Genomic DNA, 27,865 nt, shown 5'->3' with positions numbered 1-27,865 from the left:
TGAAGCAGGAAAGATATGCTCAAGGAATAGGGAGATACCCGGACCTCACTGGCCAGTTAGTGAAGAGGGCTTATAGAAGCATGATCCAAGTGGGATTCAATTGAGGTTAAGGGCATTTTAAATTTTTTTATTATTTTTTGGTTGCTGTTGAGGCAATTGGGGTTAAGTGACTTGCCCAGGGTCACACAACCAGGAAGTGTTAAGTGTCTGAGGTCAGATCTGAACGCAGGTCCTTCTGACTTCAGGGCTGGTGCTCTATCCATTGTGTCATCTAGCTGCTCCCTGGAAGAATTTTTTTAAGTGGTTCAGAGTGAGCATTTTGGTCAGATTTACCAAGAGAAGATGAGAGATTTCTCCGTCCAATTCCTCTGAGAAGCTCTTGAGGTCAAAGGGATCCTGAAATCATGGCCTAATAAACTCTGAGAAACTCAGACACGGGGCTGACTCTGCCTTTTCTTGCTGAGGGACTGGGGGGAGGGTACCCAGAGAGGCACAAGGTGGAACAGAACGAGGTCACCGCATCAGTTTTCCCCTTTCATCCCTCTGTCTTAGATTAGAGACTGCCATCTTCCCCAATGACATCACACTCTAGACTCCCCCAAATCAGTTCCCAGCACACTGCGTCCTACTGGAGTTAATTGTTAACCTGAAACTGGCAGGGAAGAAAGCAGCCAGAAACCTGGATTCTTGGAAAGGAAAGAGAAGGGAAGAGGAGGGAGAATGGAGAGGGGTGGGACGATCTTGGTAATAACCATCCTGATTTTCCTACTATGATAATAACAATGGATAAATTTATGTCACATACACCGTCTTCCCAGCTTCCCCAGGCTCCCTCTCTCCCAATGAGTGTTTTCATTTCTGTCTATAGGAATCCCCAGAAAATTTTAAATAAATGAGGGATAGAAGCATCTCCCCTTTGTCTCCTTCCCTTGTTCTTTCCTCCCACCCGGATCCCCAACGTTCACACACCCTGTACTCTGGCTGGGTCCATGGCAGGAATTTTAAACCCATCTTGGAAGCTTTCTGGCCAAAAAGTAAAAAAAAAAAAACCAAAAAACTCCATACTTTTCTTGATTCAGTTCAAAAAACATTTTAAATTAATTTTAATTGAAAGAATCTTTAATATTCTAGATGCTGCAAATAAATACAAAAACAAACAAAAAAAGGGATTATTTAATCCTTCTTCTCCAGGTGACCCTTTTACTGCCTTCCACGTCTCTTTGTGGATGCTAGTCGCAGAGCACTGAGCTCCCTGGTAATTGAGACTCTTGTACATACTTGTACCAACTCACCTTCCCTTCCCCCCACTTGGCTCTACCTTGACCACAAGCGATGGGAACTAGGATGTGTTCCTCCTCCCAAAGGCCCCTGGAACTTGTAGCACCATGGACCTCTGGAACAATAGAGCACGAGGCTTCAAGGTGAAGGCGGCCGACTGAGCTGCTGATCCAGGCCAGTGGATTATCTGGCCAGGACCCCAACTCCACCCCAGCTGCCAGGGTGACCCCACCCCATTGGCGGATGTATATAACTCGCTCCTTTTTGAGTGGGGAGCAGGGGGGCCATGGGTTTGCTCTGGCTGCTGATTGTGGGTGAGTTGAGTGTGAGGGGCGTAGGAAGCTTCAGTCCTGTAGAAAAGGGGGTAGAGAAATAACTTGGCTCCCTCTCACCCTCTGCTCTTCCTGCTGTCACCCAGCATTGCAGGGGTCCCTGGCCCAGGGGCAAGATGCAGTTGGTGAGTTGGGGCCCCAGGTTGGAGAAGGATAGGATCATACTGGCTGAGATTTAAGGTGGGGAGATGTAGAGTGGGGAGTCTATTCTCCAACCCTGTCCTGGACATGTTGAGGGTCAAAGAGGGGAGGAACATGATTTTTACCTTTTTGGAAAATCTCGAGCCAGATGAGGAACCTCCACTTATTGGGGAATGGGGTTGAGGTCAGAGAGGGGCAGTGCAGTGCATGGTCCGGAGTCTGACACGGAGGGACACTAACCTGATCGGGCCACTTGCTCACTTCACTGAACAGACAAGGGCAGAGACCCCCTGTACAAACAGTCACAGATGTTCAGGACTGGGCAATCTTGCATAAAATAGAGAGGGGTTAAATCAGGGAGCCTTCTGGGAGGATGAGGGTCTCTGTCCTGAAGTCCCGAGGGGAGAGACTGTTTCTGTGCTCTGAGCTGTCCCTGAACTCCCAGACACTCTCCTGCATCCCTTTGGCCCTGAGCATGGAGACCAGAGTATCCCCAGGGCAGATGATGGTGTCTCCCCAAAGTTCCTACTCTCTGAACCCTTCAGCTTCTTTGGAGTCACTTACAGAAACATCTATGTGAGTCTGGGATTATATCCCTGCCACCCCTCTACTTGTCTTCCCTGTGGCTCTACTCTCTCCCCTTCCTTTGTCTCTTTCTTTCTTTCTTTCTTTCTTTCTTTCTTTCTTTCTTTCTTTCTTTCTTTCTTTCTTTCTTTCTTTCTTTCTTTCTTTCTTTTTCTTTCTCTCTCTCTTTTTCTTTCTCTCTTTCTTTTCTCTCCCTCTCTCTCCCTTTCTTTCTCTCTTTGTTCTCTCTTTCTCTATTTCTTTCTTTCTTTTCTCTCCCTCTCTCCCTTCCTTCCTTCCTTTCTTTTTCTCTTTCTTTCTCTATTTCTTTCTTTTCTCTCCCTCTCTCGCTCTTTCTTTCTTTCTTTCTTTCTTTCTTTCTTTCTTTCTTTCTTTCCTCCTCACTTCCTCCTCTTTCTCTTTCTCCTCTTCTTCTTGCCTCTCCTGATCCCTGCCTCTTCTCAAATGGCTTTCATTCCCTCTCCCCTTGACCCCACTTTTCTCTCTCTTCCTTCCACTTCTCTCCCTGATTTTTGGTCTTCATTTTTCCTCCATCACCCCACACAGGTGAACACCAATGGCCTGATTTCTTTTGAGGTGCCATTATCCCACTTCATCCCTCAAGCCTTACCTCTGAAAGATGGCCGGGCATTTGTGGCCCCCTTCTGGGCGGACATAACAACCTTCAAGAAGGGGCAGGTGTGGTACCGAGAGAGCCGGCAGCCGGAGCTGCTTAGCCGGGCCTCCAGAGAGCTGGCCACTGCTTTTCCGGACTCCCCTGAGATCGTTCTTCGCTCTCTGTTTGTGGCTACCTGGGACCACGTCCCCTTCTTCGGTGCCCGGACTGACCAGGTGAGGGAAGGAAAAAAGTCAAGGAGAGGGATCTAGACCCAGAGGGAGCCTTGTCTTGGTGGCCCTTATGCTCCTGAGATTTCAAAAGGCCCCTGGGTCAGCGTAGATGAAGGGTGGAGAGACTGAGATCAGAGAACAGAGACGTGGAGAGGCAGGATGGATCAAGGATTTTTGCTTGGGAGAAAGATGGAGTGGGGAGAAAGACGAGAGGAACAGGAAGAAACAGAAATAAGGAAAAGAAATTGGCTGAGGTTGTACTAGGATGTAAAGTTAGGCAATCTTTGTGAGAGGTTAGGAAGGCCCTGGCTCATTGCTCCCAACCTGGAGCCTTCTTCCTCCATCTCCTCCCCACATCCTTTTTATTTCCCCTGTGGACTCTATGGACTCCCACCTATAAAGGCTCCACCCCTCACTCCCACAGGTGAATACCTTCCAGGCAGCGCTGGCTGCGGGCACCAATGCTTCTTACGTTCTTCTGTATTATGGTGACATTCAGTGGACAACAGGAGTGATCAGCGGAGGGAGCCCCAACAACGGCCTGGGAGGGACCCCAGCCCAGGTGGAGGTCTAGGGATTGAGTAAGGGATGGGGAGCTATGGGGCCACAGGAGTGGGCACCTGCAGCTGGGGAGTATTTAGCCCCAGTTCGTACTCTCTCCTGGGTGACCTTCACCTGGTCACCTCCCCAGGCTGGCTTCAACAGTGGCACAGCTCAGGATTATTTCACCCTCCCGGGCTCTCGGACATCCGCCATCATCCATATATCCTCCACCAGCAACGTGGGGATTCCGGGCCTGTGGGCTTTCCGGACAGACGAGTTCACGGTCCCAAATGGCTGCATCTACAAGGGTGAGTAGCCCTGAGCTCCAGCCCACCCAGCCCATGCGCCCCTTTCCCCATTTCTCTCAGGAGCCCAGGAGTTGGTCCTCCAAGCCTGTCCTAAGACCACCATTGCCTAGTCCCCCTTCCCGTTGCCCTCAGGGACCCACTTGTCCAATGCCTCATCCCGCTGCCTTTCTTCAGCCCAATTCTTGCCCATTGGTGCCACCTTCTGGAACAGCAGTACTTGTGAACACCAGTGCCAGTGCCAGGCTGACCAGAGAGTTCAGTGCCGGCCGAGGCCATGTCAGGCAGAGCGGCAGTGCCGTGCCTCCTACCCCTTCTACTACTGCCAGGCCCGCCTAGGGCTCTCCTGCCAGCTGGGGCCCAGTGGGCACCTGCGGACATTCTCCGGTCATCTGCTGCGCCTCCAGTCCTGTACATACATCCTGGCCCGGGGCTCTGGCCACGGGACTGGCTTCCAAGTCAAGGTGGAGAGCAGGGGGACAAGCCAGCAGCCAAGGCTCCAGCTGTGGCTGCTGGCCCATGGCCAGGAGATCGTGGTCCCCAACGGGACAGCGGATCATGTGCTGGTGAGTCCGGCTTGGGGGCCGTGGAAGAAGGAAGGGACCAGAAAAAGCTCATTGGGACGTGGCTGGGGTCCCCTCAACGGGAGTGTTCACATCTTGGTGGGTCAGTCATCAGCTGTTCCCATTCAGGCCTGGGCTAGACCGGACAGCCACAGGATAGTCCCTTTCAGATCCCAGTCTCTGTGATTCTGAGCCGTTGCTCTTAATACTGAGATTGAAATAATGATAACTCATACTCACACAGCAACTTAAAGTGAGCTTTGCAATCTGAGACAACCAGGAGCCATCACACACACGGGTCTGTCCAGAGGATCATGGGGAGGCTGATGGGACAGACCCTTCGAGGAGCCCTGGTCATCGGGAGACCCACCGTGGCTCCTGCCCTGTCTGCGAAGGCAGCCACAAACTGCCCTTGGGAGAGCTGGATGCTAGAAACAGGGTCTTTTCAAGAATCAATTAGGTTCCCCGAACCCTTTAAGCTACAATATTGAGCTAAATCAAATAAGATGAAATTTAGTAAATGTAAACTCATACTTAGGTTCAAAAATTTCACGAGTACTGGGCCAGACAACAATTTGTCTACAATAAAGGCCTGGGGAATGGGAAGGGGGAAGTGGATGGTGGGCTCATTATGAGTCAACAGGGTGAGATGGCCACAGGGAAATGTATTTATTTATTTATTTTTTGCTGGTTAACTGGGGTTAAGGGACTTGCCCAGGGCCACACAGCCACAAAGTGTTACGCCTCAGGGAAATCTAATCTAATTTGGATTTAGTTCATTGGGGTCTGGCTTCCAGGAACAGTGAGATCATGGCCCTGCCGTTTTCTGACCCGATCAGATCCCATTTAGAGGAGTACTGTGTTTAGTTAGTTTAAGGAGGACTTAAGGAGGATTCTGGCCAGCATTCAGAGGGCGGCAGCCGACTGGGTGAAGGGCAGAGGTCCGTGCTGTATGAGGATCTGTTGAAGGAAATAGGGGGTGTAGCCTGGAGGAGAGAAGTTGTAGGGGAATCATAACAAGTGCCTTTAATGCCCTTGAAAGGATTGATTAGACCGACTTTGCTTGCCCCAGAGGTCAGAATCAGGAGCTATGGGTGGAAGCCACAGAGGCAAGTTTGTAAAATAATAATAATAACAATAACCACAATAAAAATTCTTTGAGGCTTGTAAAACACTTTACAAAGATGAACTCTTTTGAATTTCACAACAACCTTGGAGCTCGGTGCTGATATTATTTTCATCTTACAGATGAGGAAATTGGGTAGGTCGAGATTAGGTTTGAGATTAGGAAACGGCTCCTTCCTTATTGTCCAGAAGTGGACTGGGCTGCCTCCACAAGGAGTGAACTCCCCTTCCTCAGAGGTCTCCAAGTTCCCCTGGACGCTCGCTTGTGGGCGGATCTTCCTATTGATTAGCTGGCTTAGCGGCTGGGGCTCAAGTCCCTGCAAACTAGAACTCTGTGATCCAGACAGGAGGGGTCTGGGGGGAGGGGAGGAGGGCTGGTGTGATGGGATCAGTTTAGGGTCCAGGAAACGGAGGAGTGAGTAGGAGATACAGGAGATGGAGGATGGTGGGGAGGATGGGCCTCTATAACCCAGGAGAGCTCCTGGCCCATTCCCGTATCTCGAGGTCTTTTTTCTCTCATTTCTCCCCATCCCCGTGTTTCCTGGGTCGAGCTCTCCTGGGGTTTGTGTCCTGAGCCCCATCCCCAGCCAGAGCTGAGAGCCCCCCCCCATCCCTGTCTCCTAGGTAAATGGTCTCCGTTTCCCACTGCCCATCCAGCTCCTGCAGGGGAGCCTCGCTGTCCATGTCAGCGGCCTCGCCACCTACCTCACTACGGACTTTGGCCTGGAGCTGTGGGTGCAGGAGGGCCGCCTGGCGCTCACCGTGCCAGCCGGCCTGGGCAGCACTGTGCAGGGACTGTGTGGGGCCGAGTCCCCGCGGAGGGATCCCACCCTTCTGGTGACCAGCTGGCAGACGGCCGAGCCATGTGGCCACGGACCCCCGAACTGTCCCCCGGACCGGGTGGCCTTGTACACAGGCTGGGAGGCTTGCGGGCTGCTGGAGGCTTCCCCAGGGCCCTTCAGTGCCTGTGTCCAAGCGCTTTCCCCAAGGCCCTTTGTGGAGAGCTGTGCTGAGGAGCTGTGCCAGGCTGATGGCGCACCCCACGTCCTGTGCCGGGCCCTGGCGGCCTATGCTCGAAGCTGCCAGGCTGCCAACCTCTCCGTGGGCTCGTGGAGGAGTCAGACCTTCTGTGGTGAGGAGAGATGCTGTAGTCTGAGGGAGGGGCCTGCGGGGGGTGTCAATGGGCTGCCAGGCCTGTCCACCTTTCTCATCCTCGGCCAGTCTGGCGCCTGTGACCCGGGCTGAGAATTATCCTCAAGACCTTTCGGAGACAACCATGGCGGGCAAATGGCCTGGAAGGCTCAACAGTCTCGCACAAATACCCACCACCATTGGCATTAGTTGGGATCAATCATTATTCCCTCTCTGGGTCTTCCCTCCCCATCTCTCTGGGTTTCTCCTCCTCTTCTCTCCAGTCGGTCTCCCTGGTTCTCAGGGGTCTGCTTTGTCTCTGCCCCCCAGAAATGTCCTGCCCAGAAAACAGCCACTATGAAGCCTGCGCCACTCCCTGCGAGGCCAGCTGCTCGGACTCCTTGGCCCCGCTGTTCTGCAGGGGCCCGTGTCGTGAGGGCTGCGCCTGTGACGCTGGACACCTCCTCAGCGCTGGGGCCTGCGTCCCCCAGACTCAGTGCGGCTGCTCTCTGCGCGGCCGCTATTTCCCACTGGGGGCCCAAGTGGTCGATGACAACTGCAGGCAGAGGTGCTCCTGTGAGGGTCCCGGGAAGCTGGTTCGCTGCTACCCTCAGGCCTGCAAGGCTGGGGAGGCGTGCAGGGTGCAGGACGGGGTCTGGGGCTGCATCCGTGAAGGCAACGGGAGCACCTGGGTCTCAGGGGACCCCCACTACCGAACCTTTGACGGCGTGGCCTTCACGGCCCAGGGCTCCTGCCGGTACACCCTGACCCGGAGCTGCCGCTCCCAGGCGTGGCTCCCTGCCTTCTCTGTGCACGTACACAACGAGCACCTCGGCTCCGTGGCCGTGGCCTGGACACGGCGGGTGCGGGTGGAAGTGTACAGGGAGCGGATCGTGATGGCCGCCAAAGCACCAGGAAAGGTGCAGGTGAGAGGAGCAGGAACGGGAGCCGGCTCTCAGACCCCGGGGTGGCCAGGCCATTGGCCAGTATTTAGTTTCCTCTCCTCCCATATCCAAAGGGCCATATTTCCCACTGTCCGCTAGAGAGCCTTCCCTTCTCGGGCCCTTTCCTAGTTTCACATGCAGGTTGGGCCCGTTAGCTCCCACAGGTACTTCTGCCTGTTCGAAGTCCTGCTAACATTCAGGGCGACTTCCTGCAGGAGCCTGGGTCGGGGCCAGCCTTCATGACACCCTCCCACCGCCATGTGGGCCGAGAGCAGTGGGATTCGGGGAATCCCAGTCCGAGGGGGAGCAGCTTTCCCACCCCCAGTGCAGCGAATCTAGTCTATTCCGGGAGAAACCGCTCTGCTGCGGGCCTGACTGGCTTCCTGTGCCCCAGGTGAACGGACTTCAGAGGAACCTGCCACTGCTGCTGGCCGGGGGCCGTCTGCATGTGTACTTCAGCGGGTCAGGGATCGTGCTGCAGACAGACACTGGACTCCTGGTCCGCTATGACTGGCAACACTACGTCTCCGTCACCGTGCCCGAGACCTACGCAGGCTCCCTGTGCGGTCTGGGTGGGGATTTTGACGGAGATCCAGAGAACGACTTCCAAGGTCCTGGCGGCGAGCTTCTCCCCGATGCTCACGCCTTCATAGAGAGCTGGAAGGAGCCGGGCTCTCCTGCCCACTGCTCCGCCATGGGCCCAGTGCCCCGGTGCACCCGGGAAAGAGAGGCGCGCTATCGGTCCCCGGATTTCTGCGGCTTGCTCATGGACCGGGATGGGCCGTTCCGTGCTTGTGATGAGGTGGCTGAGGTTCAGGTTCACGTGGAAAACTGTGTGCATGATCTCTGTGCCTCAGAGGGGGTCCAGAGACCCCTGTGTGAGGTGCTCCGCAGCTTTGCCCAGCAATGTCAACAACATGGACTCCCCATTCAAACCTGGAGACACCAGGCGGGCTGTGGTGAGTGAGCAGGAGGGGTTCTCAGCTCTGGTTCCCAGAGTCCCCTCCCACTGTCCTCCCTGCTGCCCAGAGACCCCTCCTCCTTTCCCTCTGGCTTTTTCTTTCTATTCTACCCCCACCCATCAAAGCATAAAAAATATAAAAGCCAATTTCTTCCTTAAATAATATCACTTGTGATGTCACGTTTTTCCAAGTGCTTTCACACACAGGGTCTGATGAACTCATTAAAACACGCCAGGAGGAGAGTAAAGAAAATCCCCCCCCCCTCTTAGGGCCGGTTTTACCATAAGCCAAAGTGAAGAGTTATCCCGTCAGAAATCTGAGGAGCCCTGGTAAATTCTAGTAGGAAGGTTAGTTCTAAACCCATTGATGAGAATACAGAAACTGAGGCACAGAAATGAAGGAACTTTGCCCACGGCCTTGCTTAGCACAGTGCCTGACATACAGTAAGAGCTTAATAAATGTTTATCGACTCCTAGTATGCTGTAGAAAGATTAGTGCCTCCACCTCCCAGGCAGGTCAAGGCTCTCTGTCCACTACAACCTTCCATCTGCTTCATGTGCAATGCACTCAATGGTGGTCTAATGGAAAGCGCCCTGAATTGGGGTGTTCTGCTCTGATGTCTGTTCACCCTCATTGCCCGTGTGAAATTGGGATCACTAGGGTCTTCGTTCTTGTCTTGTCAAATGAGCAAACTAGACAGCAGCTAAGTTCTCTTTCAGATCTAATCCCCCTGATTTTTTAAAACTTCCTCAGTTTGGCTCAATTTAACACCCAGGGGCAGATCCTCCTTAGCCAATACATGTGTTTTTTAGGGAATGGACACTCATTTTACCCTCAGTCATGTCAGAAAACAAACACTGTGGTAACACGAGCCTCAGAAGAAAACAGGAGTGGCTTTGGAATCTATTGAGCACCAACCTTAACTGCATCCGAAGCTTGACAGTGACTGGCTGCAAGCCCTTGGTCCTTGGCAGTCCATCCCCATCCCCATCCTCAGTGCCAACTGAGCCCATGGGAAATGACTAGAACACGAAGACTTGGGTAGATGCTTCTGCTGGATGGATAAATGGATGTGGGTGGATTTGACTTTATGCAATTATAGCTTCCTAGGGAAATTGGGTGTAAACCAAATGCTTCCCCCAAAATCCACACTCTAGAATGAAGGCTGCCCATGGAGGTTAGAAGAAATACATTTAGAACGAGCCGAAGGAAGACTTGCTTTATAGGTAGGGGAGTCAATGTAGGGGAAAGGCTAGAATTTTTTAATTGTTTATCTTTTTTAAAAGCTTTTTATTTTCAAAATAAATGGGCATAGATGGTTTTCAACATTCGCCCTTGAAAAACCTTGTGTTTCAAATTTTTCTCCCTCTCTCCCTTCCCTCTCCCCTAGATGGCAATATATGTTACATATGTGCAATTCTTCCATACATATTTCCACAATTATCATGCTGTACAAGAAAAATCAGATCAAAAAGGAAAAAAAACGAGAAAGAAAACAAAATGTAAACAAATAACAACAAAAAGGTGAAAATACTATGTTGTGATCCATACTCAGGCCCCACAGACCCCAGAGAGCAGATGTTTCTCTCCATCCCAAGACCATTGGAACTGGAAAGGTTAGAATTACAAACAAGTCCCAAGAAGAGGATGGAGTTTAGACAGCTTCCTGAATGTATCCAAGATGAGTTTTTCAAGATAAGCTTTGGGATAGCGCTAAAGATTCATAGTTTGAAAAAATGGAAGAATGTAGTCTGAAGCCCCACTTTACAGGTGAAGAAACTAGGACCCAGAAAGTCATTCATGACATGGCTAGTCCCCCTTAATGCTAATGCTTTGCCTCTGATGCCATCCTCAATCTACCCTGTACAGATCTTGTTTGCTCATAGTTGTTTGCCTATTGTCTTCCCTGTTAGGCTGTAAGCTCCAGTCTCTTGCCTTATTTTTGTTTCCCCAGTGCCTAGCACAATGTCCGGCACACAGTAGGTGCTTAATAAGTGCTTGTTGACTGACTTATTTCTTTAAGAAACAGCTGTTTTTAATTCCAAGTTTTAATTGCAACATCATTTTCTCCAATTTTCTTTTAAGGTCTCCCTCCATCCCCAATCTCCTGCTGGTCTCAGGAGCATTCTCTTGTTCTAATGTCCACCAATCTATCTTTCAGAGATGGCCTGCCCTACCCACAGCCACTATGAACTCTGTGGATCTTCTTGTCCTAATTCCTGCACAGATCCTACTCTGGCCAATCAATGCCAGACCCCATGCCAAGAGGGCTGCCAGTGCGATCAGGGCTTCTTGCTGAGCGGCACTGACTGTGTGCCCCCAGCTCAATGCGGCTGCACCTCGGAGGGCAGATACTACCTGTCCGGGGAGACCTTCTGGGAAGGGGAGGGCTGCCGGCGTTTCTGCCACTGTGATGCCTCCAGCCACAAGGTGCACTGCAGTGACTCCTCTTGTGGACCCGGGGAGAGGTGTGGCACCCTGAAGGGCATCTTTGGATGTCACCCGCTTGTCCCCAGGACCTGCCAAATAGTAGGACAATCACAGTATATCACCTTTGATGGGAAAACTTATGACTTCCCGGGCACTTGCAAATACATCTTTTCTCAGCTATGTGGTTCCTTGGAATCCCTGCCCTTTTTCAGAGTGGAGATCAAAAAGAAGTATGGAACAAACACCCACATACTTGCGATCTTAGAGGTGCTCATCCTGATCAATGGGACCAAGATCCATCTTCATAGAAAAAACTCAGGTCAGGTTGAGGTAGGTCCATATTAAATGGCCCCTCTATATTTACTTAAATTCACCAATTTCCACTTCCCACTATTCCATGGGTTGAGGTAGGTCCATATTAAAGAATCCTCAGTGTACCCCCTCTCTAGATATACTTAGATTCACCAGTCTCCACTTCCCACTATCCCTAGGGAAACTGTACCCCCCCCCAATTATCTGAGTTGTCCTCTGCTTCCATAGGTGAATGGAGAGACTCTGCACTTCCCACTAAGCCTCAATTCTGGTGGCATCATCTTGTACCCCAGTGGGTTCTTCTTGACACTTTGGACAGATTTTGGACTGACTCTCAGCTCTGATCTGGTCTATAGTCTCTTCCTCTCCCTGCCTCCCCACTACGAAGGCAACACTTGCGGACTCTGTGGAAACTTTAGTTGGAATTATGAGGATGAGTTCCAGTCCCTAACGGGGGAACTTGTTGACAACTTGACTTCTAAGTGGAAAACTGAGGACTGTGAAGATCGTTGTGACCGTAATGGCTGCCCAACCTGCACGGGACAAAAGCAGCTTATTCAGGGCAAAGCCCGATGCTGGATCCTCCAGGACCCTGGGGGACCATTCTCTGCCTGCCATTCTCAGATCAACCCAGAACCTTATGTGGCCAGCTGTGTCAATGACATGTGCCTTTCCAAGGACAACAGCAGTGTTCTCTGCCTCTCCATCCAGACATATGTTGCTGCCTGTCAGAGGGCAAACATCACTCTTGGCCCCTGGAGGAACTCCTCCTTCTGTGGTGAGTCAGTCCTGATGGTGCAACACTTGTGTAGCACAGGTGGTACATCGGGGCTGGTTGAATTGAACCAGCCCCAAGCAGTTTCCAATGAGATTGCCAAAGTCAGTGTTTAATAGTGTTGGATCTTTTTGTTTTTTTTTTTCTTTCCTGAAAACATTTGAAAGGAGCCAGATCTGATATTTTTCTTGTCTCTCAGGCTTTCAGAGATTGTAGAGAATGAAACTGGTGGCACACTGAGACAGAGCACCACTCATTCACTCACTCATTCACCAAGTTTTTATTTCTATTCATACCGGGTCGTTGTTTTTGTTCTTGTTTGTTCTTTGTTCTCAAAGAGAACCATGACGTGAGAGAGATGATGCCATGAGATGCAATTGGATTTAAGTGAGGGAAGGTTGTGCAAGGTCACCTGCCTCCCTTTCTCCTCCAGAGCCATATTGGTCCAATGGCCACATAGAGATCAGGATGGCTGGAGATGGCCCTGGATACAGCAGGAGAGCAAACATCCTTACACCCCACCCAAGAATCCATTGATCCAATGACCTTCTTGCTGTTTCTTATACAAAAACTCCATCTTCCAACTTTATAAATATCTGTTCTATGTTGAATATTACAAGGAAAAGGGAAGGATTGCTTGCTTCGGCAAGGGATGTACAAGGGAAAGGGAAGGAAACAAAATAAAAAGCACCCATGCTTCTGCTTCAGAACCTTTATCATCTTGTAGAGATAAGATTCTTTGTACATGCTAATCAAAGGGACCATGGTCTCCCATGTGTGGTTATTCTCTCCCTAGCTACAGATTGAAAGCCTTTCTATTTATATTCATGGGCTACTCTTTTCTGTACTTCTCCATTGCAACAGATCAGTCAAAGGCTCATCACGTAGTCCAGACTGGGATCAGAAGGACATAAATGCTAAGGGGATTTGGAAGGGAGAGCTAAGTCACTTATGGTGGTGTTAGCCACAGGAAGTCTTTGTGTATTTTCAGTCATTTCAGTCACATCCAACTTTCATGGCTCCGCTTGGGGTTTTCTTGGATACTGGAGGGGTTTGCCATTTCTTTCTCCTTCTCATTTTATAAAAGAGGAAACTGAGGCAAATAGGTTTAAGTGATTTGCCTAGGGTCACATAGCTAGTAAGTATCTAAAGCTGAATTTGAACTCAAGCCTTCCAGACTCCAGACCTAGCACTCTAGCTGTGGTACCATCCGGCTGCCCTGTAGTCTTTATGTAGTTAGACTTTGAAAGACTGGAAAGATTTGTCAAGAGAACCCCATATTTCTGGGGGCAGTGAGAAGACCCTTCTGGCTAGGAAAGAGGGAATATCTATTTAACCTCAGCTCCTGAACAAGGAAAGGGAACAAAAGCAGCCAGAGAGGATTCAATTATGTTATGAATAGTTGTGAATCACAGGTTGAGAAGTGTGGATTTGATCTGAAAGGCAACCAGTGAAGCACTCTCAGTTTCTGAGCTAGGGGATGCTACAGCAAAGTGGTTTAAATCAACAGAGTGACTTTGCCATGGCCCAGTTGGGGTTCCCTCACCTCCAGGTTGTTTCTCCCTTTCCCAGCCCCTGCATGTCCCGCACACAGCTATTATCACCTCTGTCAAGACCCCCACAAGGTCCGGTCCTGTGCTGTGCTTCCACTTCCTCTGCCTGCTGGCCCGATTTGCTCTGAGGGCTGTACCTGCTTGGATGGTTACTTGTGGAGTGGGGACAGGTGTGTTCGACCAGATCAGTGTGGCTGCCAGCACGAGGGACGCTACTACAAGGTCAGTATGGAGACCAGAGAAAGGCCTCATCTCCAGACTGGAAGAAGGGGGTGGGCTAGAGGGGTGGTGTGACACACTGGGAGAAGTGCTGCATCTGGACTTAAAGGACATGATCTAAAACCCTGCTTAACAACACAACAACAATCAATTATAATAATAATTAGCATTTATGTAACACTTGAGAATTTGCAAAGTGTTTTATGGGTATATTCTCTTCTGATGCTCACAACAATCCTGAGAGGTAGGAGATATTGTAATCCCCATTTTACAAGTGAGGAAACTGAGGCAGGCAAGGGACAACACTAATGTTCCTCTGGCAAAGGGAGCTCTCTAATAGGAGCCTGAGGGGCAGGCTGAGGGAAGCCACAGTTGTCTTCACAGGTTCAGGCTGTCTCACAACATTCCAGGCCTGCTTCCAAGAATAACCAGTAATTTATCTTTAAAAACCCTTTCTGAGTCTATGGTTTCAGTGTATGTGACCTTTCAACAGCATGCCTTTGACAGGCTTTCTCTTCACGGTGTAATGTAGGACTTTGTTTATCTGACCCAGTCTTTCCTTTCAGTATCAGATAGCTAAAACATCCCTGTGTTTCCTTTATTTGCCCCCTCCCTGAATCTAGGGATATTGAGCCTATACCTATTAGATTTTTTTTCTTCTAGACTGTTGAAGTCTAGAAGTTCTTTTCAAGTTTGTTCTTGTTCAGCCTGACACCCTGATTCAAGTGGGAGCTTGAATCCCACTCCACCATGTGTCGGTCTCTTCTCCACATATACAAAGAGGCCCATCCCCATCCAGCCTCCTTCATCTAGGAGGGGCCAGGACTTAGGGACACCATCCCCTTCCCCAATTACCCCTCTTCCCTTTACCTACATCCTCCTGCTAGGTTGGAGAGTTGGTCTGGCTTTCTCACTGTACCCACCGCTGCAGCTGTGATGCTCCCGGTCAATTCCGATGCTCCCTGGCCCAGTGTCCTGAAGGGGAGATATGCGCCCTGCAGGCCGGACGGCTGGGCTGTCAGAGCCCCATGGGCATCTGCACAGCCACTGGGGATCCTCACTACTTCACATTCGATGGAGCGGTTGCTCACTTCCAGGGCACCTGTGCCTATCAATTGACCCACACGTGTAAGGAAGCCTCTCTACCTGGGGACCTTTCTTTCCGAGTGGAGGCTACCAACAGAAACTTCCGCAGCCGTAGAGTCTCCTTCGTGACTCACGTGGAGGTGTGGCTCAGTAACCAGGACTTCAAGGCTCATGTGGTCTTAGAACGCGGCCAACTAGTCAAGGTAAGCATGAAATGGAAAAAAAATGGGAAAAATTGGTGGGAAGAGGGCCACCATTGTCAAGGAGACCTAATCTGAACCCTAACAATATAGCCAATCTCAATCCCAATTCTGCTCCCAGCTTTCATCTTCATACTAGGTTGAGCCCATACTCAAATTCATTCTATTTCTAATACTGACCTCATCCTTCATCTGAATTTTAAAACTCCCTGGATTATACTTTTTTTTGTCTGGCTTAGGAGGCCCAAACTGGGCACAATGAGTTAAAAAATTGCAGAGAGGCAGATTTTGGTCGGATATAATTAGAACTGGTTGTATTGGGAGAGACTAGGCATTGTCCTACTTGGGAAATGCAAGCACAGGCTTGATGCCCACTTAGTTGAGTTTCATAGGGAAAAAAACAAAACAAAAAAAAAAAAAACCAAAACTCTTGCTCAGCTATAGGATGAACCAGATGGTCTTGGTCTCCTTCCAATTTTGAGATCCTTGTGATTCTAAACAGACAAAAATTCGGTTGGAAACTCAAGTCTGCATGAGTAAGAGAGGCAAGTTCACAACTAGTCCAGAAGTCATTTCTATCTGGCTTTAGAATGTTTTGTAGGATTTTGGGGGTCATATTTACTTTTCTTATTACTTTGAGGAAGACTGCCACTTGTAAAATAATCCTGACCCTACTAAATTCAGATTGGTGGTTGAAGAAGGTGACCCAGATATGTACTGGTGAGGGTTAGGGGGATAAGAAACAGTCTGTTGAAAATGAAAATATGCCAGAGATAATCTGTTATAAATGTTAGCTTTCAATATTATAATATTTATATTTCTAATATAATTTATATTATATATCATAATTTTCTGATTTATAAATTTATAATTATGTAATTTATGTATTATATTAAAATCATATGATTTGTAATATCATAATTTATAATTTATATTATAGTTATAAAATTTATATATTATATTATGATTATATAATTTATAATATTGTTTTTAGGTAACAAAAATATTAGTGGCACCTATAATAATAATATGATATATAATCAAATGGTTGATTTTGTTATATTCTGCTTAATTCATATATTATAATTTGTTTAGCCATTCCCCAATTAATGATCACTTTCATAGACTTTTTTTTTCAATTTCTTTTTATTTTCTTTTTAATTTATGGAATAAAACAAACATTTCCATGACATAGTACAATAAAATGATGATTGCATATGAAACTACAAAAAAAAAAAAAAAGAATATGTTAGGATCCTGTGGAAAGCTATGAGGTGAGTGAAAGGAATTGAGATGACCTGACTTATAGAAATAGGGTAAGATGGAGACTTCCTTCTCTAGTGGAGAATAGGGAGACTGAAATGTTTAAAAGTTGGCACAAATTGGATTTAGTCAGATACGGAAGGACTGTGATACTTCCTTCTCGGTGTGGAAGGTGCCTTTTCATTGTCAGCATTCTATAGGAAATCCTGCTCCGAAGTGTTGAAGGTATACAAGCCAAAAGAGCACCATCCTTAGGGTAGGTCTGTTCCTCCCTCATCAGGTGAATGGGCACAAAGTCACCCTGCCCCGACAGCTGGGGCCCCAGGCCGGGGTGCGGCGGGAGCGGAGTCTCTTGCTGCTGCGAGTAGGAGAGGAGCTAGAAGTCCAGTACAATGGACGAAACACCCTGTTTGTGAGAGTGGGCCCGGGATACAGGGGCCGTCTGTGTGGTATGTGTGGCAACTTCAACGGAGACAAGGAAGATGACAAGATCCTCCCTGGTGGGAGGCCAGCCCCCAGCGATGCTGCCTTTGGGAATGCCTGGCAGGCCAATGCCAGTCTACCTGGGTGAGGCCATTACCTGTCGCCATCACACAGGGCTTCCTCTGCAGGAAGAGGTGTAGATCCAGAGGGTCTAGGTACAGGGGTCCTCAAACTTTGGCCCGTGGGCCAGATGCAGCAGCTGAGGACGTTTATCCCCCTCCTCCAGGGCTACAAAGTTTCTTTATTTAAAGGCCCACAAAACAAAATTTTTGTTTTTACTTTAGTCCGGCCCTCCAACAGTCTGAGGGACAGTGAACTGGACCCCTATTTAAAAAGTTTGAGGACCCCTGGGCCTGAGGGATACCATTATAAAGCAGAACTTTTCTTGCTTGTAAGATTTCAGACTAAGTATAGGGGAGAGGGGACAGACTTTAGGGACTAGAGGATGTGGTCATGATAGACATTTAGTATATATTTGCCAAACCAATAAATGTGCTCCTTCCCTGGTACAACCAAGAGCATCTCAAAATTCAAGAGAAATTAAACTTTTACTATTTGCAAGACAAAGGGTGAGGGAAATGTGAGAGGGGCTTAAGAGCTGCCCTTGAACTTTCAGTGTACTACAGATTCCACATGTGGGCCAACCATAAAGCGAGCGTTCTAGGACCACGTACATTTAAGTATTATAGGTTGGACAAGGAATGTGGCTGAACGAGTAAGGGGGAGGAGAAGGTGATGATGCAATATGCAGAGAAGGGAGAGAAGGGCACTCCAGGCGTGGGTCAGAGTGTCAGGGGCACTGTGGGGAGGAACCAGAGGAAGGGCGGTTTGGTTGGAGCTGAGACCAACCCCTGTCCCGATCTGCAGCTGCCGGAAAGATTCTGTTGGAAGGGACTCCTGTGGTGAAGGGCACAGGGTAGCCCAGCTCTGTGAGGTCCTTTCCAACCACTCGGGACCCTTTGCTGAGTGTCACTGGCATGAGAATCCCGACCCCTATTTCCAATCCTGTGTATATGATCTATGTCAATATGGGACGGCCAATCGAATGCTGTGTGCTGCTCTGGAGGCCTATGCCCAGCTCTGTGCCTTGCATAAAGTGAGACTGCCTGATTGGAGAACAAACCTCGGATGCAGTAAGCATCATGCCCCCACTCTCTACCCCCGGTCTCATCATCTCCCCTAATTTTAATCCTAACTAACCTCATCCACTCACTTAAACTTTATTCCTTTTTCCTTTCTTTTAAGCCTCAGCCTGTTTTCCAGTCCGAATCACTTAACCTCTGAGAAAATTGGGTTAGAGGGTCTTTAAGATCACTTGTGATTCTAACATTATGTGATTGTTGTTTAATCAATTAGTTCTATCTGACTCTTCCTGACCCCTTTTGGGTTTTTTTTTGGCAGAGATTTGCCATTTCCTTCTTCAGCTCATTTTACAGATGAGGAAACTGAGGCAGGCAGGGTAAAGTGATTCGCCCCAGGATCACAAAAAACTTGGAAGTGTATGAGGCGGATTTGGCTCCCCAGAGTTGGCACTCTTACCCATTGTGCCACCTAGCTGCTCCAACTTTAGATGACATTGCTCCCTAACCCAGCCCCAACCTTATTGCTAACATGCTAATCTCCAGCTTCCACATCCAGCCCTCATCTTTCCCCTGATCCCAATTCCCTTATATCTCTGTTCTGAGCATGTGTACTTTGGCTGGTTTACAGGATGAGTTTGGTACTCCTGCTCCCTTCTTGGGGTGGGAAAATCAGGAGGGAAGAGGGGATGGGAAGCTCCATCCCACACTCAAGTTTTTCTTTCTCTTTCTCCTCTCCCACTAGTTTCTTGCCCCAAAACTATTATGACTTTGGGTCCTCTTGCCCATCACCTCCAACCTCAATACTAACATCCTTTTGGGCCATCGCCTCAGGCTTTTTAGGAAGGATTGTCTAGAAATGGGATCTGCATCCCTCAGGATCATTGTGGATGTGTCCTGAACGGACAATACTATCCCTTGGGGGCTGAGGTGCTGCTCACAGACACGTGCAGCCAGAAGTGCACGTGTCAAGGTCCAGGCCGGGCCATGGAGTGCCGTCCCCATAGCTGTGGGCCCAGGGAAGTGTGCCGTCTGCGCAGAGGGCTGAGGGGCTGCTACCCTATCAAATACGGGACTATGTGGCTATATGGAGACCCCCCGGACCAGGGGCTCCAGCTTCGGGGAACCTGCCGTGTTGCCCTGGTGCAAACTTGTGATACCCACCTCACCTCCTTTGCCATCTGGCTAAAGGTTGAGCAGCAGCACTCCATGGTGACTTCTTGGGCCAAGCAGGTGGATGTGGATCTAGGTGGGCAGAGGTTCTCCCTTCTGGCTGGACAGCACAAGACAATCCAGGTAAGAGCTTTCCCCCAGTCTTCAGTAGAAAAAGTCTCTTTCCTTCCTTCCTTCCTTCCTTCCTTCCTTCCTTCCTTCCTTCCTTCCTTCCTTCCTTCCTCTCTTTCTTCTTTCCTCTCTACCCTTCCTCACTCCTTCTTTCTTTCTTTTTTCCTTTTTCTTTCTTTCTCTTTCCTTCCTTCCTTCTTCTTTTTCCTTTTCTTTTCTCCCTCCCTTCTTCCCTTCTTCCTTCCTTCCCTCCCTCCCTCCTCCTTTCTTTCTTCTTTCCTTTTACTTTCTTTCTCTTTCCTCCCTTCCTTCCTTCCTTTTCCCTTCTTTTCTCCCTTTCTTCTTTCCGCCCTCCCTCTCTCCTTCTCTTCTTTCTTTCTTTCTCTCTCTCCCTTCCTTCCTTCCTTCCCTTCCTTTCCCTCCCTCCCTTTGTTTTTCTTTCTTTTTTCCTTTTTCTTTCCCTTTCCTTCTTACCTTCCTTTCTCCCTTTCTTCCTTTCATAACTTCATCCTTCATTCCTCCCTTCTTCCCACTCTCCCTCTTTCCTTCTCTTCTTCCTTCCTTCCTTCTTCTTTCCTTTTTCTTTCTTTCTCTCTCTTCCTTTCTTCCTTCCTTCCTTCCTCCTTCCTTCTCTCCCTCCTTCCCTCCCTCCCCTCCTCAAATTGTGATCACATAGCTAGTAAGTGTCTGAGGTTAAATGTGAACTCAGATTCTCCCAACTCCACAGCTTTAGACTTCTAATATCAGATCCAGGAATTAGGAACAGGGAAGGAGAACAGCTGGGTGACTGTGAAGGGTCACTCAACAGCCATGAACAATCAATTCACATATGCACCTTACTGTATAATATTATCAACAACCATTTAGTTAATGTATTAGTGTTTACAGAGCACTTTCTCCAAAACAGTGCTGGAGGGACAGATGATCCATTCTATAGATGAGCAAACTAAAGCTCAGAGAAGCAAAATTCCTTGGCTAGAGTCACATGAACGGAAACTAGAATCCAGGTCTTTCCATCCCATTTGGAGTTTCCTTGGCAAAAATTCTGGAATGGTTAGTCATTTCCTTCTCCAGCTCATTTTACAGAAAAAGGAAACTGAGGCAAACAGGGTGAACCGACTTGCCCAGAATCACAGTGTCTCAGGAAGACGAATCTTTCTGATTCCAAATTCAGCACTGTATGCACTGGACCACTTCGCTGCCCCTTCCTTACAGATATCATTGCCCTCAAGGGAAGGAGATATTGATATTACCTTCCTAAAATCCATCCTATCCAATGCTCCGGGGAGGGAGGAATCGTATTCCTCTGGGCAGACCAAGGGAATATCCTAAGGTCAGAGTTGGCTCTTCCTTGGGAGACGTACAGTCTTGGAGATACTGCTCTTGGGAGCAGGACAAGGGAAAGTAGGAAAGAAGGACATACAGACAGGCAGAGACAGACCCTGAAGGGAAGGTGTGTGGCTATCAGCTCTCCCAACTGGGCCTGTCTTGAAGCTAGTCCCCTTTCCTGGGGTCCCTTTATGTCCCCATTGCTGGCAGCTTCAGAGCCAGAAGGAAGAAGGATTTGTAGCAGGAGGATTCCCGTGAGGAGGAAGCAGAGCCTGAAGTGGGTCTGTGATTCTCACCCATGTCTTCCTTCCAGGTGAACGGATCCCAGATGAATCTGCCCCTGGGGCGGGCTGGTGGCAGATTCCACGCCTTTTCCAGTCCCTCGGCAGTTGTGCTCCAGTTCCATTTTGGTCTTTCTGTGTCCTTTGATGAGTACCGTTCCCTGTGGGTATCGGTCCCTGAGGCTTATGCAGGTTCCCTGTGTGGTCTGGGTGGAGATTTCAATGGGAATCCTCAGGATGACTTCAGGAGCCCTGGTGGTGCACTGATCCCGGACGCCGATATGTTTGCCATTAGCTGGAGGGAGCCGGGATTTCCTGCTCACTGCTCTGGAGCGGGGCTGGCTCCAAAGTGCCCACCGGAGAAGGAAGCCCAGTACCAGTCCCGGGCTTCCTGTGGCCTGCTCAGAGACCCGGATGGGCCATTCTCTTCTTGCCACGAGCTGACTGAAGTCCGCGTCCACACGGACAACTGCATCCATGATGTTTGTGCCAGCGATGGTTCCCAGGAGATACTCTGTGAGGTTCTCGGAAGTTACTCTCTCCAGTGCCAGCTGCGGGGAGTCTCCATCCAGCCCTGGAGACAGGAGGTGGGGTGTGGTAAGTGGCCATTCCCAGGCAAGATCCCTGGTTCTTTAGCTAGCTCAAAGTCACCTCTACAAAGCCTTCCCAAATCCCATGTACTCAAGGCTCCCGGGAGGGAGGGATCATATTTCTCTCATCAGACCAAGGGATAGCCTGAGACTGGAGGTCCTGGCTCTTTCCTGGGGGGAGAATCTCCCCAATGAATCAAGAATAGCTGGGTCTGCTTCTTCTCCAGGGTTTGAGAAGACCTTTTAGACTCAGAGGGTCTCCACAAATGATGCTGATATTCCTTAGTCCAGGGGTGAGAAGGATTCATACAAATCTTCACATAGCAAGCGACCTTTTCCTATGTCCAGCCTTATGCCTACTGTGGGGCCACACAGGACTCCCTCCACTCTTAGCCTCAATTTCAGGTTGTTCGAAACTCATGACGCATCCGTGTCCTCCCTGGCATCTTCCCTGATGCTGCTTTCTCCACCTCCTTGCTCCGACAGAAAAGCAGCTTCTACAAAGTTCTGCTTTATTTCCTTCCTTCTTTCAGAGATGGCCTGTCCCATCCACAGTCACTATGAACTCTGTGGATCCTCTTGCCCCAACTCCTGTGCTGAGCCCAACCTGACCGCCAGCTGCCGCACCCCATGCCAGGAGGGCTGCCAGTGCGATCAGGGCTTCGTGCTGAGCGGCACGGACTGTGTGCCCCTGGCCCAGTGCGGCTGCACCGCGCAGGGCAGATACTACCTGGCCGGGGAGACCTTCTGGGAAGGAGAGGGCTGCCGGCGGTTCTGCCACTGCGATGCCCCCAGCCACGAGGTGCGCTGCTCCGACTCCTCTTGTGGGCCTGGGGAGAGGTGTGGCACCCTGAGGGGTATCTCCGGATGTCACCCGCTTGCCCCTAGCACTTGCCGAGCACTGGGGCCGCTCCGGTACATGACCTTCGATCAGAAGGCCTTTGACTTCCCCGGCACCTGCAAATTCATCTTGTCTGAGTTGTGTGTTTCCTCCGAGTCCCTGCCCTTCTTCAGAGTGGAAGTCAGAAAGAAGAACTCTCCGAGCACCCTCATAGCTGCCATTTCAGAGATAGTTATCCTGGTCAATGGGACCCAGATCCATCTTCAGAAAGAAAATCCAGGGTTGGTCCAGGTAAGTTCATCTGCAAGAAACCCCTCCCCAAATGCCCCAGATCCAGATCCACCAAGGAGCAAAAGCAGAATGCTGCTTGGACTTCCCCCTGTCAGGCTCCCTGGAAGACCCTCCAAACCGGGGTCCGTAGTCTGAAACATGAGTATGGAACCTACTGCGGTGCGATGGAGTGTCTGCTTAGAACGCCTTTCTTTTGTCTGGAGAGTGAATGGCTGCCAGGATCATGTTGCTGGGGCTTGGGAAACCCAGAGCCATGCTTGCCTCTTGTAACCATTTTATGGCGAGGGCCGGGGGGGTGGGGGTGGAGAATATATGTGTATGTGTGTATGTATGTGTTATATATTTGTGGCAATATATATATATATGTATATAGTATACATATACACATGTGTATATACATGTACATATGAATATATCCATACACATGCGTAGTATGTGTTTACTTTCTATGTGAACTTTCTGCTGCCCTTGAATTGTTGGCTCATTTCATTCCTCTTGTCCCGCTCCCCCTAACCATCAGCTGACCTTCCCTTGGGTGACTGGAGGCCGCTGGAAACCTGTTCCTTTTCACTCCTCACCCCCCAGCTCCACAATCGTCCCTTCCTCCCTAGGAAGGCTCAGGGCAAGCAGGGAAAAAGAATGGGTTCCCAAGTTGCCCACGTTTCATTCCCTCAGGTCAATGGGGCTCTGTTCATGCTTCCGCTGAGCCTCAACATGGGCGCCATCCTCCTGTACCAGGATGGATTCCACCTGACGCTGCAGACCCAGTTTGGTCTAATTTTTGCCTCCGACTTGGCCCACAGCATCTTCCTGACCCTGCCCCCATACTACGCGGGCCGGACCTGCGGGCTCTGTGGGGGCTTCAATGGGAAGTCTGGGGGTGCGAGAGGTTCCCCAGCAGGGGACCCAGGGGCTTCCTCTGCCTCTGAACGGAAGCCGGATGATGATCAATGTAAAGGCAGTTGTCCCCACGGCTGCCCAGTGTGTATGGCACAGGAAGAGCTTGTGCCAGCTAAGAGCCGGTGCTGGATCCTCCAGAACCCCCAGGGGCCCTTTTCCTCCTGTCATGTGGAGATCGACCCAAAGCCCTTTGCCTCTGCCTGCGCCAGTGAGGTGTGCCTGTCTCTGGGTGAGAGCCACGGCTTGTGCCGGGCCATCCAGACTTATGCTGCTGCCTGTCAGCGAGCGAACATCACCATTGGCCACTGGAGGAGCCCCTCCTTCTGTGGTAAGTGTGCAAGTCCCATTCCTGCCACAGCGTGCTCTTGGGGTTCGGGGTTCATGAGCCCAATAACCAGCAAGCAGAGGGACAATGGCCACCATCAGTCAAAATGAGAGTAACCAGGGCTGGAATTCATGTCATGCTGTGGGACTCACAAAATACCATTATTCTCATCATTTAGTTGAAGAAGGAATCGTTCCCTTCTTTACCAGCTTTACCACTGAAAGTTAACATGATTTGCCCAGTCACACAGCTAGAAAAGGTGTCTTCTGACTGCCTCTGAGTGTCATTTTCCACTTCTATTTAATGGAGCATCCTCTGTCTCTCTCTTTTTTCCCTTGAGGCAATTGGGGTTAAGTGACTTGCCTAGGATCATACAGCCAGGAAGTGTGAAGTGTCTGAGATCAGATTAGAACTCACGTTCTCCTGGCTTCAAGGCTGGTGCTCTATCCACTGTACCACTTAGCTGCCCCCTCTGTGTCTCCTCTAACATATCATTTCACTCCTCCCTATTTATTTAATGGCACATCCTCTGTGTCTCTTCTGACTTGCTCTGAAGCCCTGTCTGAAGCCCTGTCATTTCCCACTTCTCTTCGTTAATGGAGCATCCTCTGTGTGTAGACATGTGGGCTTTGAGCCGAGGAAAGACCCAAATAATCCGTAGCTCACTACGGATCCCCTGTGAAATGCCTTGGTACTTGGAAGCAACCGGTCCAGAGCGAGATATTCTGAAGGGACAGAATAGAGTTTAGGGAGGTCTGGGGGGCTTTCCAGGAAGAAGAGTGTGACAAAAAGACTTAGAGGGGCTTATCTCCTCAAGGCACAAGAGCTGGGGGACAATGTGCTCTGGCTCCTAACCTCGGACCCCAGGTGCCCCCCCCCCCGCCGGCGCGCCCATTGGTGCACCCCCCAGGACCCTCTGCAGCTCCTCGCTCTCCTCCCTCCACAGCTCCCCGATGTCCCCCGCACAGCCACTATGAGCTCTGTGCCTGCCCTCGCCGCCGCTCCTGCCCCGGGTCAGAGCAGCAGTGCGGGCTCCTGTGTGCAGAGGGCTGTGTCTGTGATGACGGATCCTTGCCTCGGGGACCCGGCTGCGTCCCAGCCCCGGAGCCTGGCTGTGGCCACCAAGGTCGGCATGGCCTAGTGAGTTTCCTCCCTGGCTGCCCCCTATAGTCTTGGGGAAAGAGAGAGCTCAGTGCTTCCACACTGGGTTTCCTCATCCCCTGGGACTACTGATGCTAGAACTAGAAAGGGCCACGGGGGGTCTGGGTCCATTCCTATTTTAGAGAGAGGAAGACTGAGAGCAAGAGTTAGGTGATTCATCTCAGATTGCAAAGGTGATTAAATGATGGAGCTAGGATTCCAATGGGGGTCCACTAACGTACACTCTGCCACATTGCTCCCTAGACTCCAGCTGTCTAGCAGGACATCCATCCCTCCCTCCCTCCAACCATCCATCCATCCATCCATCCCTCCATCCCTCCCTCCAACCATCCATCCCTCCATCCCTCCCTCCAACCATCCATCCATCCATCCCTCCCTCCATCCCAGAATTCAAATATCCAGCTTTTGCTATGCTCACAGGTCTTTATTATGCACTGAATGGTGTCCTGAGCTGTACCATCCCCCCCACCCCCAGAGCCTGACTCTTTCCTTATCTCCTAATGCCACCGAGACCGTAGCAGACGAGCTTTTCTCCTGCCCTCTCAGCCCCACCCACCGACTGGCCAGTGCCTTCTTGCTTAGGGGGAACCATCAGTCAGTAGAGGAGAAAACCCAGAGGATTCTCCCATGAATTATTCCTGATGACCTTCAAACCAGCCATTATACAGGCAGGGAGGGCAGCTGTTTTCTCATCTGACGGATGGAAGTGTCCAGATTGATGGGGCATGTGAGTGGCCCAGAGCTAGCCCTGGCCCGGAATCTTGGCCCCTTTCTCCCCCACGTTTGCTCCTTCTCCCCTGGACTCCTCTGCTTCCTCTCCTCCTCCAGGAGCTGAGCCCTGAGAAGGCATCAGAGCTGCTGTGGAGACCACGGAGTAGCCACGTTTGTCTCCGGAGGAATCACACTGGCTAGATCTGAACCGGTCCGGCTCGAACCCAGGAAACAGCCAGCAGCAGCATCTAACTGGCCCAAACCTCTCCTCCGATTGGGCCCAGTCGTTATGAAAGCTCGGCCACAAGCATCTCCCTGAGCCAGACATCTGGCTTGGGGATGGAGCAGTGGATCAGAGTGTGCTTTTAGCTTCCCAAGTCTTGGGGATGGGAAAGCAACATCGGGCACCCAAGCCAAGTGCGTCCCTGGCTCCCATCCTCCCCGCTCCGCTCCTAACCCAGACCAAGCTGCTGGGACTCAGCACTTTTTTTCAAGGTGGGAGAGGTGGGAGGGAAGGAGAGACAGGAACCCAAGGGCCTCAGGCATCCATACAGCACTTTGTGTTGGGCTTCTCTCCTGTTCTTCCCCACAAGTTGTTAGCAGGCATCTATCATTCTTCTGTTTAGTAGCTGCCCCCACTCCTACCCCCGCCCCCAAGTCCTGTATCTGACCATGTGCTATAGGGGAGGCAGTGCCAGGATCTGACCCGGTCCCTGCTCAGGGGGCATTTGTTGCCCATTTGGGGAAATAAAAACGCATGCAATGATTCCGTTGCCGTGGATCTCACGGGCAGTGGTCCCAAGAAGGATCCCTTAAAGACCTGTTGATTGAAGGACTGACATTATGTAGTTCCAGGCCCAGGAACTAGAAAGTCCAGAGCTAGATTGGGAAGAAGCAGGGGCAGGTGGACCTTCTCCAGGCTTTGTTATGTTCCTGTGAGGGGGATTAGAAGAGGGGAACATGGAGAGTACCTTGTTGGCCAAGAGTTGTAGAGGCCGCAGTGTAATGGGTGAAGGTGGAGCCCATCTTGCAGGGGGCACAGTGCAGGGAGCCTGAGCAAAGGGGGCAGAAGGCCCGGGCCCCTGGGGCAGGGGCGTGGGACAAGGGACAGGTGCTTGCACATGATTCTCGTGGGAATGGTCCTGACCTGGGAGGCAGGGCCTCCCAGGGTGTCCAGTTAAGTCTGGTGGCTCATTTCTGGGCTTTCCCCAGCAGAGGGCAATGCTGTGCCATGGCCAAGCCTTCTTGGGGGGAAGAAGATGGCCAGGGCATTTTCCAGGGGACTGGGACCTTCGTGTCCCAGATGAAGAGAAGTTGTCCTGTTAGGACTGACATCTCAGCCTTTTCCCAGGGAATCTTCTACAAGCAGCAGCCCCCCACCCTAAGCTCCCAGGTCAAGGCTATCAGCCTTCACCCTTCTCCAGGTGCTTGGGATCCTAGAACCATTCAGATTCCAGAAGGGGGTGGTGGGCTGAATTCCCAGGCTGCAGAGGGCCAGGTGGGGCTCAAGGCCCTGGCCAGCTGGATCTGACTCAGAGGAATTGAGAAATGCCTTGGAGGAACCACATCTAGACAGCAGATGGCTCTGGGGAGTTTCCCTCTCTCTCTCTCTCTCTCTTTTCCCTCCCCTCTGCTGGGAAGTAGCAGCAACCCTAAGCCATTTTCCCTAAACATTACCCCCTCAACTCCACTCCAGAACGGTCCCCTCCCGTAGCTCTCTCCATTCCCATGTCAACCTTTGAAGAGGTGGGGAGCCTTCTCTCTGGCCACGGCCCCTCGCCCTCACACCTAACCTTCTGCTTGGCTCTCCTCGGCCCAGGCCCCCCCCCAAGAGCAAGTACACCAACTCCAATTACCAACGGAACAAAGCATCTCTTTCCACCCCTGCCCCCTCCCTATGACCCCAATCCTTTGCCAGTTACTCAATAGCCCTTTTTGCAATCCAGCCCAAACAAACTCTCCTTGGGAAAAACGGCTGAAGTATTTCACTGAAAAGTCAAACCATCTTGGGTTCC

At 50.5% G+C, this 27,865-nt stretch overlaps 1 protein-coding gene across 1 annotated transcript; it reads left to right on the top strand.

Moving 5' to 3' along the window:
* Positions 1–2,780: 2,780 nt before the first annotated feature.
* On the top strand, positions 2,781–27,657 carry LOC116422646 (IgGFc-binding protein-like). The gene is made up of 19 exons (XM_031961596.1): positions 2,781–3,167; positions 3,589–3,726; positions 3,856–4,015; positions 4,190–4,578; positions 6,325–6,832; positions 7,162–7,757; positions 8,170–8,734; positions 10,899–11,497; positions 11,708–12,257; positions 13,827–14,029; positions 14,914–15,315; positions 16,856–17,142; positions 17,926–18,191; positions 19,081–19,433; positions 21,064–21,628; positions 22,155–22,753; positions 23,429–23,981; positions 24,925–25,118; positions 25,968–27,657. Exons 1-19 carry the CDS (start codon positions 2,781–2,783, stop codon positions 26,049–26,051), a joined length of 7,398 nt encoding a protein of 2,465 aa, XP_031817456.1. The 3' UTR covers positions 26,052–27,657.
* Positions 27,658–27,865: the final 208 nt, after the last annotated feature.

Source organism: Sarcophilus harrisii, chromosome 3, assembly GCF_902635505.1.
Source record: "Sarcophilus harrisii chromosome 3, mSarHar1.11, whole genome shotgun sequence".
NCBI lineage: Eukaryota > Metazoa > Chordata > Mammalia > Dasyuromorphia > Dasyuridae > Sarcophilus > Sarcophilus harrisii.
This window is presented reverse-complemented; position numbering and strand designations above follow the sequence as displayed.

Coding starts and splice junctions, on each gene's coding strand:
- LOC116422646 (XM_031961596.1), top strand. CDS start 2,781: ATGGCTTTCATTCCCTCTCCCCTTGACCCCACTTTTCTCTCTCTTCCT. Junction 12,258..13,826: donor GAGGAACTCCTCCTTCTGTG/GTGAGTCAGTCC, acceptor TCCCTTTCCCAG/CCCCTGCATGTCCCGCACAC. Junction 14,030..14,913: donor ACGAGGGACGCTACTACAAG/GTCAGTATGGAG, acceptor TCCTCCTGCTAG/GTTGGAGAGTTGGTCTGGCT.